Source organism: Bicyclus anynana, chromosome 26, assembly GCF_947172395.1.
Source record: "Bicyclus anynana chromosome 26, ilBicAnyn1.1, whole genome shotgun sequence".
NCBI lineage: Eukaryota > Metazoa > Arthropoda > Insecta > Lepidoptera > Nymphalidae > Bicyclus > Bicyclus anynana.
The window spans coordinates 1584680-1599246 of NC_069108.1; the positions used below are offsets into that span (position 1 = coordinate 1584680).

At 40.2% G+C, this 14567-nt stretch overlaps 2 protein-coding genes across 5 annotated transcripts in view; one reads left to right on the forward strand and one right to left on the reverse strand.

Moving 5' to 3' along the window:
• Window positions 1-14567, reverse strand: part of LOC112050788 (zinc finger protein 260-like) — a 190619-nt gene that overhangs the window by 96944 nt on the left and 79108 nt on the right. The gene's annotated exons all lie outside the window — the stretch shown is intronic.
• LOC128199555 (zinc finger protein 431-like) lies at window positions 2290-9152 on the forward strand. 4 transcript variants are annotated; one of them, XM_052889590.1, is made up of 8 exons: window positions 2295-2448; window positions 2802-2976; window positions 3199-3291; window positions 3372-3506; window positions 3656-4096; window positions 4901-4998; window positions 6111-6172; window positions 7059-9152. In XM_052889590.1, the coding sequence occupies exons 1-8, from the start codon at window positions 2357-2359 to the stop codon at window positions 8318-8320; spliced, it is 2358 nt and encodes a 785-aa protein (XP_052745550.1). In that variant the 5' UTR covers window positions 2295-2356; the 3' UTR covers window positions 8321-9152. The 4 variants fall into 4 exon arrangements, with proteins under 4 accessions (XP_052745552.1, XP_052745551.1, XP_052745553.1 ...); XM_052889591.1 differs by lacking the exon at window positions 6111-6172 and having other exon boundaries at window positions 2291-2448; window positions 7059-7303; XM_052889593.1 differs by lacking the exon at window positions 4901-4998 and having other exon boundaries at window positions 2291-2448; window positions 7059-7197.

The following is a 14567-nucleotide window of genomic DNA, read 5'->3' on the forward strand; positions in this document are numbered from 1 at the left end:
TTTTCATCCTCTTAACGAACTTCTAAAGAATTAAAAAAAGTACGTTCATTTAATATTTTCTAGATAAAGTCTCAGGTATCCGCTAGACTAATATACTTTTATATTTTAACTTTTGTATGCGTTTTTGACACATACAAAAGTTAAATATTATTGATTAAAAATTGTTTGCTTAATTAATTGGTTCTTGTATGGTTTGAAAACAATTTGACCCGGTAGGTGGCGCTGCAATTTAAATCAATTGTTCTTGTATAATTTCTTAACAATTAACACTTCTAAAACATCTTACGTACATGATTTTCGAAGCTTAAAATAAAAAAAAATCTAGATTTCAACCCACTTACAATCAACGATATTAAAATTCAAAGATCTCACGCAGAAAAATATTTAGGCCTATTAATAGATTACAAAATATTGAAAACGCAATGTAATTAAAATTTTGTTATAATAATGCATGCTGTCTGCAAAAGTGACGATATGTTATTTCTAAGAACAGTACATTTTTTTTTGGAGAAAATAAAAAATCTTTAAAGCGAAATGTAATAAATTAGGTTTAGTATCATAGTTCTATCAGTAGGTACTTGTTTAATATATTATAGTTTTGACAACCAGGTTTCCTTGTTTTATTTTGAACTCTCATCTAAGTTTAAGCATATGATGCACGAGCCGGCACGTCTGTGTGCTGGTCGCGTATTCACGAGCCTTCACGTATGTGTGCTGGCCGCGTATTCACGAGCCTTCCCATTTGTGTGCTGCTGCGTATGCACGAGCCTTCACGTATGTGTGCTGGCCGCGTATTCACGAGCCTTCCCATTTGTGTGCTGCTGCGTATGCACGAGCCGGCCTGTGTGCTGGCCGCGTATTCACGAGCCTTCCCATTTGTGTGCTGCTGCGTATGCACGAGCCGGCCCGTCTGTGTGCTGGCCGCGTATTCACGAGCCTTCCCATTTGTGTGCTGCTGCGTATGCACGAGCCGGCCCGTCTGTGTGCTGGCCGCGTATTCACGAGCCTTCCCATTTGTGTGCTGCTGCGTATGCACGAACCTTCCTGTCTGTGTGCCGGCCGCGTAAGTATGAACGGGAAAAGCTGTGTACGTTAAGCATCTCTAAGTCATCAACCCATATTCGGCTCACTGCTGAGCACGAGTCTCCTCTCAGAATGAGAGGAGCTAGGCCTATAGTCCACCACGCTATCTCAATGCGGATTGGCAGACTTCACACATGTAATGTAGAGTCATAGATTTACGAGTCGGTACAAGGTCCTTTAATACACCCTTTCTTGATGAGTACTGTTTACCAACAAACAAATTAAAAATGAGATCACAAATTAAACGGATCAAGATGTGATAGAAGGCACAAAAGGCTAGACCTGAAAGCCGAAAAGCTACTTTAAAAAAGTCGAGATTTGGCGTCTGTTCCACAGACCACAAATGAAGGTCTGCTCCTCTTGGCTCCGTGCTGTCAAGTGTCAATGTCAATTGTCAATTTCTAGTCTATAGCTGTAGTCTATAGTGATTATGTTCCTTGATAGTGATTGAGTAGTAAATTATAAATATGTTCCTTGATAGTGATTGTCAAAGAGTATATAATATTTAAGGTGATTGCCAACAAGTATGACTTACCTTCAACTCGATTATTTATTTACAGGGTTCCCAACTTAGGGGTTTTCCCCCCAGATTTAGGGGGCAAATAAGTGAAATGGGATTTTTTTAGGGGTCTGAAATTTTTAGGGGTATTTTTGGGGATTTTATGACTCATTAATATTTTTAAATTGATGATAATTTTAATATTTCTTTATTGGTCTAGCGACTTATAATGACATACGTTATTCTACGTTAATACGTTAATACGTTATTCTACAACCACTCTGAGGCAACTGGCGGCAATTTTCATCGAATATAAAAAAATTGGCAAATTTATTCATTGTCAACATGTATGATTTCAAAAAATCTGAATCTTCAGATAAAGAAGTAGTACTTTGTCTGTATTAAATATAGACTTCTGAAACATATTACAGCATATTATTTCTAAATTATTATGAATTTATATTTTTTAGGGGGTCAACTCAATAATTAAGGCGATTTTAGGGGTTTTTGACACAAACTTTAGGGGTAAATATTTTGGAGAGTTGGTAACACTGTTTATTTATTTCATATTTGTAAAATATTTTAAATATATTTTTATTGCTGTCCTGGCTATTTGTAAAATTGTTTGTAGTTTAGTTAACTGATTATCGTATATATATTATACGTAGATCACACTCACAGGCAATTACGCTAGCGTCGTTATTGAAAACATAGCATCTGCGAGACGCGAGGTCGCGAAGCGGGAGCAGAAGTGGCAGAACTTAAATCTTGAACATGCGGTGTTGTGTGCCTTTCTGCAGGAACACTGCAGCCAATGTGCGCACAGCAGAGGGCAGACGCAAGGACGAGGGGATTACTTTTCACGGGTGAGTGTATTTGAGCGGCCTCGTAGCGTGCGTCTCTTCGCACTCGTCACATAGCTACACTCGAACTGCAGAGTTGTCGTTTACAACCGCGGACGACGGTATAGCCTCACAGGGTTCACGTCCCGGCTCAGGTCCGGTCTGGTGGCGGCTAGTTAGCGCCCTACCGGCGAAGCTGTATCACCAGTCAGTCATTCACCCCTTACACATTGGCACGCTTTCATCTTGCACTGCATTGTCACTCGCCGACCGTCAGGTGCAAACACTGACTTATTGTTGAGAGAAGCAATGTTAGAGTAGAAACTTGTTGTCTGCAGCAATTTAAGCAGTTTGTTTAAGTAAATGGTTATTTCCAGTTTCCCTAGTGAAGCATGTCTACGTGCAGCTTGGCTCAGAGCCCTCGGCAAACAAGACACTCACCTGCCAGACTTTGCTGTGGTCTGCTCGCAGCATTTTCTAAGTGATGACTTCAGTGAGACAGAAAGTGGCTTGAGGCAGATTGCTCCTGGCGCTATTCCTTCAACAGTGCTGGTAATGTATTCACAATGTCATCTCATGTATTGTTAAAAAGTATATCAAGGAAGCAAATTAAATCTGTCTGTTGTTAGACTATGTGGCTTTGAATTATAAGGTCTTGGGCTCAATTTCTTTGTTGGGCTGTGAAATTAGCCTCTTGCCTCTAGAACCTATATAATAATAATAATTTGTACATTTTTCTATATGCTGCATAACTAACTAGTAGTATATTTGCAGGTCTGCACAATGTGCCTGGACAGTGACAGCAAGCAGTTGCCAATGAGTAAATACAAGTTGGATGAGGCATACCAACAGTTTATTGGTCTTCCTGTAAGTTATTCACTTGTGATTCAAACTACTATGAGACAGATAATCATAAATATTAAAGTTAAACACCATTGTTGTTACAGTTGTGTGATCGAGGGAACCTGCAACAAACACTTTGTGTACGATGTGCTCACAGACTGATAAACGTCACCAGATTTAGAGACAACAGCTTGAGAACCCGCTCACTGATGAAGGACTTAGTTGAGAAACATGAAGTTGTGAGTGCTTGATGCATATTATCTACTTGTTATACTTGTCCTCCTGTTGAACTTAATAATTGACTATTTTTGGCACTTTCTCATTTCTCGTAGTTTATTGACTAATTCATTGAAAAACTGAGTACTTATGAGTATGACGCTTGTTTCAGATAACAAACCAACATATAAAAATGATAACCCAAGACCAGATACATCTAAAACGCAAGTTTGTGATTACAACTTTTGCTCTCAACTATTGTGACTTACACATTGTAGAAGAGCACGATAAAGACAAACAGACGGAATCAGTAGAAACTGTACACAGTGACATAGTTGTTGTGAAAACTGAAGACAGTCTTGACGCTATGTCGGCGGATGAAAACTTGGAAGTGAAAGAAGAATATGATGAACTGGATGCATCAAATGGACAGCACTCGGCATCTGACGAGAGCTCATTGTGGAGACCAAGTCTACTGGATGAAGTTCTGCAACAGGAGCAAGCTTTGAACCCAACAGTTGCACGTTTGACCAGAATACAGGATCTGGTGACGTTTCCAGATGAGACTGTCATTAAGCAAGAGTTCAGTGCTCACATGAGCATGCACCGTCAGGTGAGACATTCATTTTTATACTATAGTATAGTTTTAGCAGATACAGAATGGTTTAGAGAGAAGAATATCTTAGCATTCCACGGATTCACCATGCGGGTGCGGGGTCCATCGCGTTGTAGAGAGAAAAACTCAGAACAGAGTCCTGAACTTTGACTACAGGATGTAGGGTTAAGGAATTCCTTGACGATCGATCAACACTCCCCGTTCTCTGCTCGTGTTGTTCTCCCTGCCGCCAAATTTGGTAAGATCCTATTAGAGCAGCTTATGGATATTTGTTCTAATATTGAACTAGCTGCACTTCTAGAGAGGCCAAGGTCTTTAAGCAAGTTATAGAGAGATTTTGCTGGTAATCCTCTCGCACCTACTTCTACGGTGTACAGACTAACTACATGGCCATTTTTAGTTAGCTCATTTGTTAGGTAACATAAGAAAATTAATGTGGAACAAGGGACAACTTAATTAACAAATTAAACTGTAACCAAAATAAGACCCTAGAATGGAGTCACGCACTTATGATTGTTGTGTGTAGGGTTAAAGACGTTTTTGACAGTTAACAAACACTCCCCTTTTCCAAGCATATGAAGACGACCGTAAGGCGAGCGCCTTATATCACAAGTCGTTCCTGCCCGTTCATTCTTCATCTCTCTAACTCCCCACTCTTTACGGAAACAAGTGGCGCCATCTAGCGTCGGCACGATTCAACACGAGATCGAGCGATGTTATATCTGTCTCGGACTATGTCTTACAATAGATAAATTTTTATTTTGAATGGTTAATGAGCAATTTAATGTGTTTGTCCGACAGACCAGCGATGCTGACAGCGAATGTGTGACGTCACAAGTGAGTGAGCCTGATGCAGCTGTGAGCTCTGGCTGGCACTCGGCGCACCTCATTGAGCACAAGTCAGTATAATGTATCTGGTGCTCGTAAGGGGGCACCATTATGTCTCCTCAAGATTCATCAGACGAGTTACGTCATAATTGATTAAACAGCTAACAACATGACCTAACAAATGAACTAACTAAAAATGGCTATATGGTTAGTCTGTATGCGGTAGAAGTATGTGTGAGAGGATTACTAGCAAATCTCTGTATAACTTGCTTAAAGACCTTGGCCTCTCTAGAAGTGCAGCTAAAGCTAGTTATATATTAGAACTGGTACCTAAAGCTGCTCTAATAGGATCTTACCAAACTTGGCTAGGCAGGGAGAACAACACGAGCGGAGGAGGGGAGTGTTGATTGATCGTCAAGGAATTCTCTAACCCTACATCCTGTAGTCACAAGTTCAGGACTCTGCACAGAGTTAATCCTTAACCCTACATCCATTGTTCACAAGTCCTGGACTCTGCTCGGCGTTTTTCTCTCTACCAAGCGATGAACCATTGATTGCTAAGATATTTGTCTCCCGAGAGCCTGTGATAGCTAGACACATCTCATGTCATAAAGTAGGAGTACGGACTCTTTGTACTCGGAGGGTTGAGGATCTGGACACTTGAAAACTGCTACTTTCCGAAGTAAACTCAGTCCTAACTCCATAATTGGCTGCCATACTCACCGTCTGTTTCTTTTTTTTTGTAGCCCTTGACTACAATCTCACCTGATGGTAAGTGACGATGCAATCTAAGATGGAAGCAGGCTAACTTGTTAGAAGTAGGATGAAATCCACACTCCATTCGGTTTCTACACGACATCGTACCGGAACGCTAAATCGCTTGGCGGTACGTCTTTGTCGCTAGGGTGGTAACTAGCCATGGCTGAAGCCTCCCACCAGCCAGACCTGGACCAATTAAGAAAACCTCCCCAGCCTGGAATCGAACCCAGGATCTCCGTCTAGTAAATCCACCGCGCACACCACTGCGCCACGGAGGCCGTCAGAAATGGGTGGAGCGTGAGACGAACATTCAGCCTTCACAGTATGAGGCATGTCTGGCTCTCGCAGCTGTCAGTGACTGCTCCCTGCCCGCTGTCCCTGTGCTGCTCAGCACTGCACATTCTCACAAGAGTACACTTTACAGTTATGCAGCTCAGCGCGTGGACGATGACTCTCCCCCTCCCACAGACGTGGCTGCACCTGCAGGTGAGTGGGCACAGAACTGCTATTGTAATATCATAATATTCCCTTCTCTTCTATGTAAATATTACTGCTGCTCTTTGTTATTCCATTTGTAATGCACCATTAAACATAGTCCAAAGGACATGTCCTAATTTTGTATGGAGCCTGGGCCTTTATTCCGAGTCTCACCTAAGCAGAACAAATTATTTTTATCTTAAAAGAACATAAAATAAAACACAAAATAAAAAAAAATTTAGGAACCCGCATTCTTTTAAATTAATTAAATAAAATGTATTTTATTCATTAGCTGACAACATTCAATTAAGAATTTTTATCATGGCAACATGCTTGTGACTCACACCCTGACAGATTGTCAGTGATCTTTGTGTAGTAGCGTTTGTTTATGGTGTTTTTAAAGCAATTTAATGGATTTTTTTGTTTAATGCTTCTCTGTTTACGATTTAATGTTTATTTTTAACTTGTGTCATAATGACATTTGATAATATTACATGACATTGACAGCTTACTCCTTACGAATTCAATTCCAGGTAAATTGTACCCAGTTGGTACAGCAGCAAGCCTTAAAATCAAAAATTGAATTGAATCAATTCCAGGTGTTTTTATTGGCAAAAAAATTCTGAAAATTATTTTCTCAACAGCAATTTGTATCTTGTTTCTGTAAACACCGTCCTACATCTACCGACCACCTGTATATATAATGCATGTATCTGCAAATAAATGAATTGATTGATTGATTGAAAAATGAATATAAACAAGTATTCTTTGGTCCTGCTCACATATTCCAACACCATTTAAACATGTATGTTATGATGCAGAGAATTACTGACATAAAAGTAGGTTTAAATTAATGACTTAGAGTGTATTTCAATTTAATTTCAACTTGTTTTAGGTATTTCATTGTCTGTGGCAACTGTGGATGCAGAAGACGGTACATTGAAGAAAACTAAACAAGAACTTGGCAAATGGACTCCTCGTAATGTCAATATGAAACAGATACTAGTACTCGCGGAACATCACAATGCCAAGAAATTTTTCGTTTGCTATTTTTGTCAATACAAATCTATCCACAAAAATGACTTAGCAGATCACATGCTAACTCACGCGCTTGAAAATCGAAAGCCGGCCTTGAAAAAGTTTTTCTATTGTGATTTTTGTAAACACAAATCTACCCACAAAGCGAGTTTAGCTGTGCACATTAGAACTCACACTGGGGAAAAGCCATTTTCTTGTAATTTATGCAAGTATAGAGGTTCTACCAAAGGTCTTTTAAAACTTCACATGCGAACTCACACCGGTGAAAAGCCTTATTCTTGCAAGTCGTGTGAGTTCAAATGTGCCCATAAAAGTGCCTTAGTGACTCATATGCGAACTCACACTGGTGAAAAGCCTTATGCTTGCAATTTATGTGAATTCAAAGCTTCTCAAAGATGTAGTGTAGTTTATCACATACAACGTATTCACAGTGGTGAAAAACGTTATACTTGTAAGTTGTGTGAGTATAAATGTTCAGTTAAAGACACGTTATTAAAACATATTAAGCGAAGTCACGCTAGTGGAAAATTTTACTCTTGTAATGTATGCGAGTTTAGGAGTACTCTAAAACCTATCCTATTGAGTCACAAACGAACTCACGGTGAAAAGCCATTTTCGTGTAATTTTTGTGAGTATAAATGTAGGACAAAAACTATCTTATCCAACCACGTGCGTATTCACACTGGTGAGAAACCGTATTGTTGTGACTATTGCGGGCAAAAATTTGCTTTTAGAGGTACCTTAAGAAGTCATATACGAACTCACACTGGTGAAAAGCCTTATTCATGTAAGTTGTGCAATTTCAAAACTGCTCACGGTGAGCACATAATAACCCATATGCGAACTCACACTGGTGAAAAGCCTTATTCTTGCAAATTGTGCAAGTACAAAAGCGCTCAATCTCAAACCCTGCGTATTCATATGCGAACTCACACTGGTGAAAAGCCTTATTCCTGCAAGTTTTGTGAGTTCAAATGTTCTCAAAGAAGTAGCCTAATGACTCACATGCGAGCTCACACTGGTGACAAACCTTACTCTTGTCAGCTATGCGAGTATAAATGTGCACGTCACATGTCTCTCAAGCAGCACATGCTCACACACACTAGCGAGGCCCTGTAACACGCGCACGCACACTGTCAGGCTCAACACGTGTGTGCGCACAGAGTATAGTGAATACACAAGCAAGCAGTCTGTCATGGAAGGACACCTTCCTTTATTCATAAGAGTCCTTAACATTGACTTTTTGCGTCAACGTTCCTAATAAGAACTGCCAAAATGTGGAATGCCCTTCCGGCGTCTGTGTTTCCTGTCACGTATAGTTTGTGCACCTTCAAGGCAAGAGTGTATAGGCATCTTCTAGGCAAGCGGGCTTCATCTTAGCCCTCATCATTGCTTTCCATCAGGCTTGATTGTAGTCAAGCGTAAGCGTAATTACATAAAAAAAATTTAAAAAACTTCCAATTTTTCCAAAATAGTTTTTGACCTGATAACGTCTTTTAACCATTTGACTCCTAAATGGAAGACCGGTCGCCCATCGTATCCGTTACGTGACATGTAAAAAAATATAAAGTAAACTTAGGGCAATAGGCGAGCACACTATCATGCCCCGCACGATAGAGGAATATAATGATGTTTAAATGGCTCACAACGGTAGATTAAAACCGCATTCCCTGGCTGTCGGCTTCTTCAACGCAGACGGGCTTTTCGATAAAATACTCGCGGGCAACGAATGGTTAAATCGATGAACGCCGGCTCGCAGCAAAAAGCACGATTCATTGTCACGTCCCGCCTGAGCCGAGCGGGCAAAGAACAAGAGATTGAGAGGCAAGATAAGCCATACCTCCAACAGACTTTACAGACGACATTTTTTTAATTATGCGATTAGATAATTTAAAATTCACGAAAATCTCGTTCCTTCTCCATTATAAGTCTACATAAAAGCCCCTATCTTTTATGAATAATTCACTATACCTTTTATCTACCCATTTTATTGGCGAAAAGTAAAAGTAGTTATTTAGAAAGACGTACCGGAAAGAGATTTAGCGTTCCAGTACGATTTCGTGTAAAAACCGAAAGGGGGTGTGAATTTTCATCCTCTTAACAAACTTTTTTTTTTTTTTTAATTTAATATTTTCTAGATAAAGTCTCAGGTATCCGCTAGCCTAATTAATATACTTTTGTGTGCGTTTTTAACACTAACGCCTTCTAAACGGCTGGTCCGGGTTGGATGAAATTCGTTTGCTTAATTAATTGGTTCTTGTATGGTTTGAAAACAATTTGACCCGGTAGGTGGCGCTGCAAATTATATCAATGGTTCTTGTATAATCTCTTAACAATTAACATGATTTTCGAAGCTTAAAATAAAAAAAATCTAGATTTCAACCCACTTACAATCAACGATATTAAAATTCAAAGATCTCACGCAGAAAAATATTTAGGCCTATTAATAGATTACAAAATATTCAAAACGCAATGTAATTAAAATTTTGTTATAATAATGCATGCTGTCTGCAAAAGTGACGATATGTTATTTCTAAGAACAGTACATTTTTTTTTGGAGAAAATAAAAAATCTTTAAAGCGAAATGTAATAAATTAGGTTTAGTATCATAGTTCTATCAGTAGGTACTTGTTTAATATATTATAGTTTTGACAACCAGGTTTCCTTGTTTTATTTTGAACTCTCATCTAAGTTTAAGCATATGATGCACGAGCCGGCACGTCTGTGTGCTGGTCGCGTATTCACGAGCCTTCACGTATGTGTGCTGGCCGCGTATTCACGAGCCTTCCCATTTGTGTGCTGCTGCGTATGCACGAGCCGGCCTGTGTGCTGGCCGCGTATTCACGAGCCTTCCCATTTGTGTGCTGCTGCGTATGCACGAGCCGGCCTGTGTGTTGGCCGCGTATTCACGAGCCTTCCCATTTGTGTGCTGCTGCGTATGCACGAGCTTTCCCATTTGTGTGCTGCTGCGTATGCACGAGCCGGCCCGTCTGTGTGCTGGCCGCGTATTCACGAACCTTCCCATTTGTGTGCTGCTGCGTATGCACGAGCCGGCCTGCTGTGTGCCGCCGCGTATACACGAGCCGGCCTGTCTGTGTGCTGGCCGCGTATGCACGAGCTGGCACGTCTGTGTGCTGACCGCGTATGCACGAGCCGGCACGTCTGTGTGCTGGCCGCGTATTCATGAGCCTTCCCGTTTGTGTGCCGGCCGCGTAAGTATGAAGGAAAAGCTGTGAACGTTAAGCATTTCTAAGCGGTGTCATCAACCCATATTCGGCTCACTGCTGAGCACGAGTCTCCTCTCAGAATGAGAGGAGCTAGGCCTATAGTCCACCACGCTATCTCAATGCGGATTGGCAGACTTCACACATGTAATGTAGAGTCATAGATTTACGAGTCGGTACAAGGTCCTTTAATACACCCTTTCTTGATGAGTACTGTTTACCAACAAACAAATTAAAAATGAGATCACAAATTAAACGGATCAAGATGTGATAGAAGGCACAAAAGGCTAGACCTGAAAGCCGAAAAGCTACTTTAAAAAGTCGAGATTTGGCGTCTGTTCCACAGACCACAAATGAAGGTAACAATAACAACAACAAAAGTTTTACTTTTGAGTTTTGAAGTTATTTTGGACTTCGCTAGCGTCGGCCAAGGTTGACCCACGTGCGGTGTATATTTCGAGTGTTTTTTTTAGTGAAAAGTAGCTGATTTTTTTTGTTTTACTAACATATTTTGGTGGTGGTAAGTTGTAAATAGTAAGACAGGTAGGCATGGAGGTGGATCCGCCGCCTCGAAAGCCCCCAGACCCCGGCGGTTCAGAAACAGCACATGGTGCTAGCAGAAAGCGTCCTGTCGAAGATGACAGGCCGTCAAATGATAGTGGGAAAAAAACATCCCCAGATCTAACCCAATCTTCCTTTCAGACTGTTTTTACCCACCCATCCTTTGCAGATGGCCCCAAAGAATACGACAATAATAACGACAAAGGCCCTTATATCATTCAAGTTTCCAGGGAAACCTTAGACCCATCTGCGGGTACTTCTATTCGTGCACTTAAATTTGGACAGTTCTTACATAAAAATAAGTTTACAGACATAGTTTGTGATGGAGTGAAAAATATCGGACGCAATAAGATAAGTGTGGAATTCAGTTCCGCACAGGCTGCAAACTTATTTTTGAACAGCCCAATTTTAAAACTGGCTAAATATCAAGCCACTATACCTACATATAATATTACTCGGATGGGTCTAGTCAGAGGTGTGCCCACAGAATGGCATATGGACGAATTTGTCGATTCACTGAAACTACCAAACGGATGTGGGGCAGTACTAAAGGCCCGTAGGTTAAACCGCAAGTCGTCCAACGAAGGAATTACTGAATGGATTCCGACGCAGTCGGTCGTAGTCACCTTTCGGGGCCAAATGCTCCCCTCTAAAATATTCTCTTTTTATTCCTCCCTTTCCGTTGAACCCTACAAATACCCCACCATCCAATGTCTTAACTGTTGCCGTTTTGGCCATATTCGCACTCAGTGCAGGTGTGGCGATGCATTAATATTTAGGTTATATAATAATTGTAAGTTATTTATAACTCTTTAAGCTGCATTGTACAAAAACCACGCAACATTCCTTTGTGTTAGAATTACGTAACGCCGTTGGAATGTCAACCCTTGTTAAGTGCTCACACTTAGCCAATAACAATTCGACAGGAGTTTCGACGCATAGGCGCCAGTTCGATTCTCCAATGAGAGCCGTTATATTTCGGGATACAATAATCCTTTGTTTGTAAGGTATTATAAATACTTAATCTTGGCCCCACTAGGGCAGAGTACGTTAAACGGCTTAACCGGCTACCACGCTTACTGCTAAATCGCGGCTCTCATTTCAACGTCATAAATGCGTCACAAACGCATTCGATTCATCTTTGTTATTTAGTTTGCACATTCTATTTTTAGTTCTATTCCGTGTACAAATATTAAATATACCTTTTTATATTAATTATGGGAGTTTAATTCATACACCACACGCGCGCTACCATAAAGTGGTGACCCCGACAACAGACATAAAGTGGTGACCCCAAAAACAGACAAAAAGTGGTCATAAAGTGGTGACCCCGACAACAGTCATAAAGTGGTGACCCCGACAACAAACATAGTCATAAAGTGGTTTCGAGTAGTCAGTAATTAACTAATAGACAATCATAGCTGAGCATTAACTCGTTAATCCGTTAATCGTTAATTAACGAAGTTAACATTTTGATTAACGGATTAACTTTTAAGTTAACTTTTCAAAATGTTAACGGACACGTTAACTTCCGTTATTATGCAGAAGTTCGTTAATCGTTAATCCAATGCCTACTATTTACCGCGCAACGCGAAATGCAGGTTCAGACAAGTAAGAAATGAAGACTGATTTTTTTTTCAAAGAAATCAACAAATTACTATATTTATGTTAAATATAGATAAAATCAACTAAAAACAAATTATGGCACTTTTCCCCAGTGCTCATTCTTATTTTTAACCGACTTCAAAAAGGAGGAGGTTCTCAATTCGGTCGGTATTTTTTTTTTTTTTTTTTTTTTATGTATGTACACCGATTACTCAAAGACGCCTGGACCGATTTCAAAAATTCTTTTTTTGTTTGAAACGGTATAGTCCCCATTTGGTCCCATTGCCATCATGACATGATCTGATGATGGAATCCTGGAGAAATTGAGGGGAACTTTCGAAAATTATATCGGTGTCTAGTGTGTTCGTGAACTTTTCCATTTAGTGCCTTTAAGAAATACAAAATTATGAAGGTTTAAAATCGATCTGATGATGGAGTCATAAAACAGACGAGGGAACTCCTTGGCGATTTACAGCAGTTACCTTGTGTTTGGGCTTGATTAATTTGTCTTAATGAGAACTTTCCACATAGATAGGTTGTGACTGTAATTTAGGGGTTTGGTGATGAAGACCAAGGACAATTAAGGGAACTCCTTAACAGTTAACAGTAACTACCTTGTGTTTGGCCTTGATTAATTCGTATTGCAGAGAACTTTCTACCTAGATGAGTTGTGTCTGTTATTAGGGGTCTGATGATGAAGACCAAGGTCAATGAAGGGACTTCCCTTGGGGACCCTTGACGGTTTACGGTAGCTACCTTGTGCTTGGGCTTGATTAATTTGTATTGCTGAGAATTTTGTACCAAGATGGGTTGTGACTGTCATTAGGAGTCTGATGTATTCGTTTGAGATGAAATTTTACACTAAAAATTGAAAAATAATAAAAATTTTAATAAAAAAAATACAACCGACTTCAAAACCTAAAAACGTACCCACTAAACTAAAAAGCGAAAAATAACATCATAATATGTTCGACCTGCTGATCAGTATGAAGTCGGTGCTTAGCCGGTATTGTCTTAATTTAAGCCATTTCTGACAGGACCACATGAAACAACATTGTCTGCAAAATAAAGATATGCTCACAAGGCTTGAATTAATACATCACCGGCTTAGCACCGCCTTCATACTGATCAGCAGGTCGAACATATTATGATGTTATTTTTCGCTTTTTAGTTTAGTGGGTACGTTTTTAGGTTTTGAAGTCGGTTGTATTTTTTTTATTAAAATTTTTATTATTTCAATGGTGATCTCACACATTGATATAAAAATGTAATATTACAGTCATATTAACGGATTAACGATTAACGTTAACTTGCGTTAATTCTTCCGGAATGTAACGCTTTAACGTTTAACGAAGCTAACTTTTTTTGTAGCGGATTATCGATTAACGAAGTTAACTATTTGATTAACGGTGCCCAGCTATGTAGACAATGTCCAAACACGATGAACAATCGGTTCAAGCTGTGCGCGTTAAAGTGCCACCCTTTTGGCCCGACGAACCGGCGTTATGGTTCGCACAACTCGAGGGTCAATTTGCGCTCGCGAACATAACCGTCGACGCGACCAAATATAATTATGTTATCGCGAACTTGGACATAAAATATATCACTGAAATAAAGGACATTATAAAAAATCCGCCGGCCGCTGACAAGTACGAAAAAGTGAAGGCGGAGTTAATTGCTCGGTTATCGGTGAGTCAAGAGCTAAGGGTCCGTCAACTTCTGACCCACGAAGACATCGGGGATCGTAAACCGTCTCAATTTTTGAGACATTTACAAAATCTCGCAGGCCCAAACGTTCCAGACGACTTTGTCCGTTCCCTGTGGTCAAGTCGCCTGCCGACTCACATTCAAGTGATCCTCGCTTCGCAGCAAAAGAGCACGTTAGAGGAACTCGCAAAGCTAGCGGACACCGTAAGTGACGTCATCGGAACACAGCAAGTGCACGAGTTGGCCGCACCTACCGCAAACAATGAGGT

Excerpts from the sequence above, each read along its gene's own strand:
- LOC128199555 (XM_052889590.1), top strand. The coding sequence starts at position 2,357 with ATGCGGTGTTGTGTGCCTTTCTGCAGGAACACTGCAGCCAATGTGCGC. Across the intron at positions 2,977-3,198 it reads CTATTCCTTCAACAGTGCTG|GTCTGCACAATGTGCCTGGA; the intron begins GTAATGTATTCA and ends GTATATTTGCAG. Across the intron at positions 4,097-4,900 it reads ACATGAGCATGCACCGTCAG|ACCAGCGATGCTGACAGCGA; the intron begins GTGAGACATTCA and ends TTTGTCCGACAG.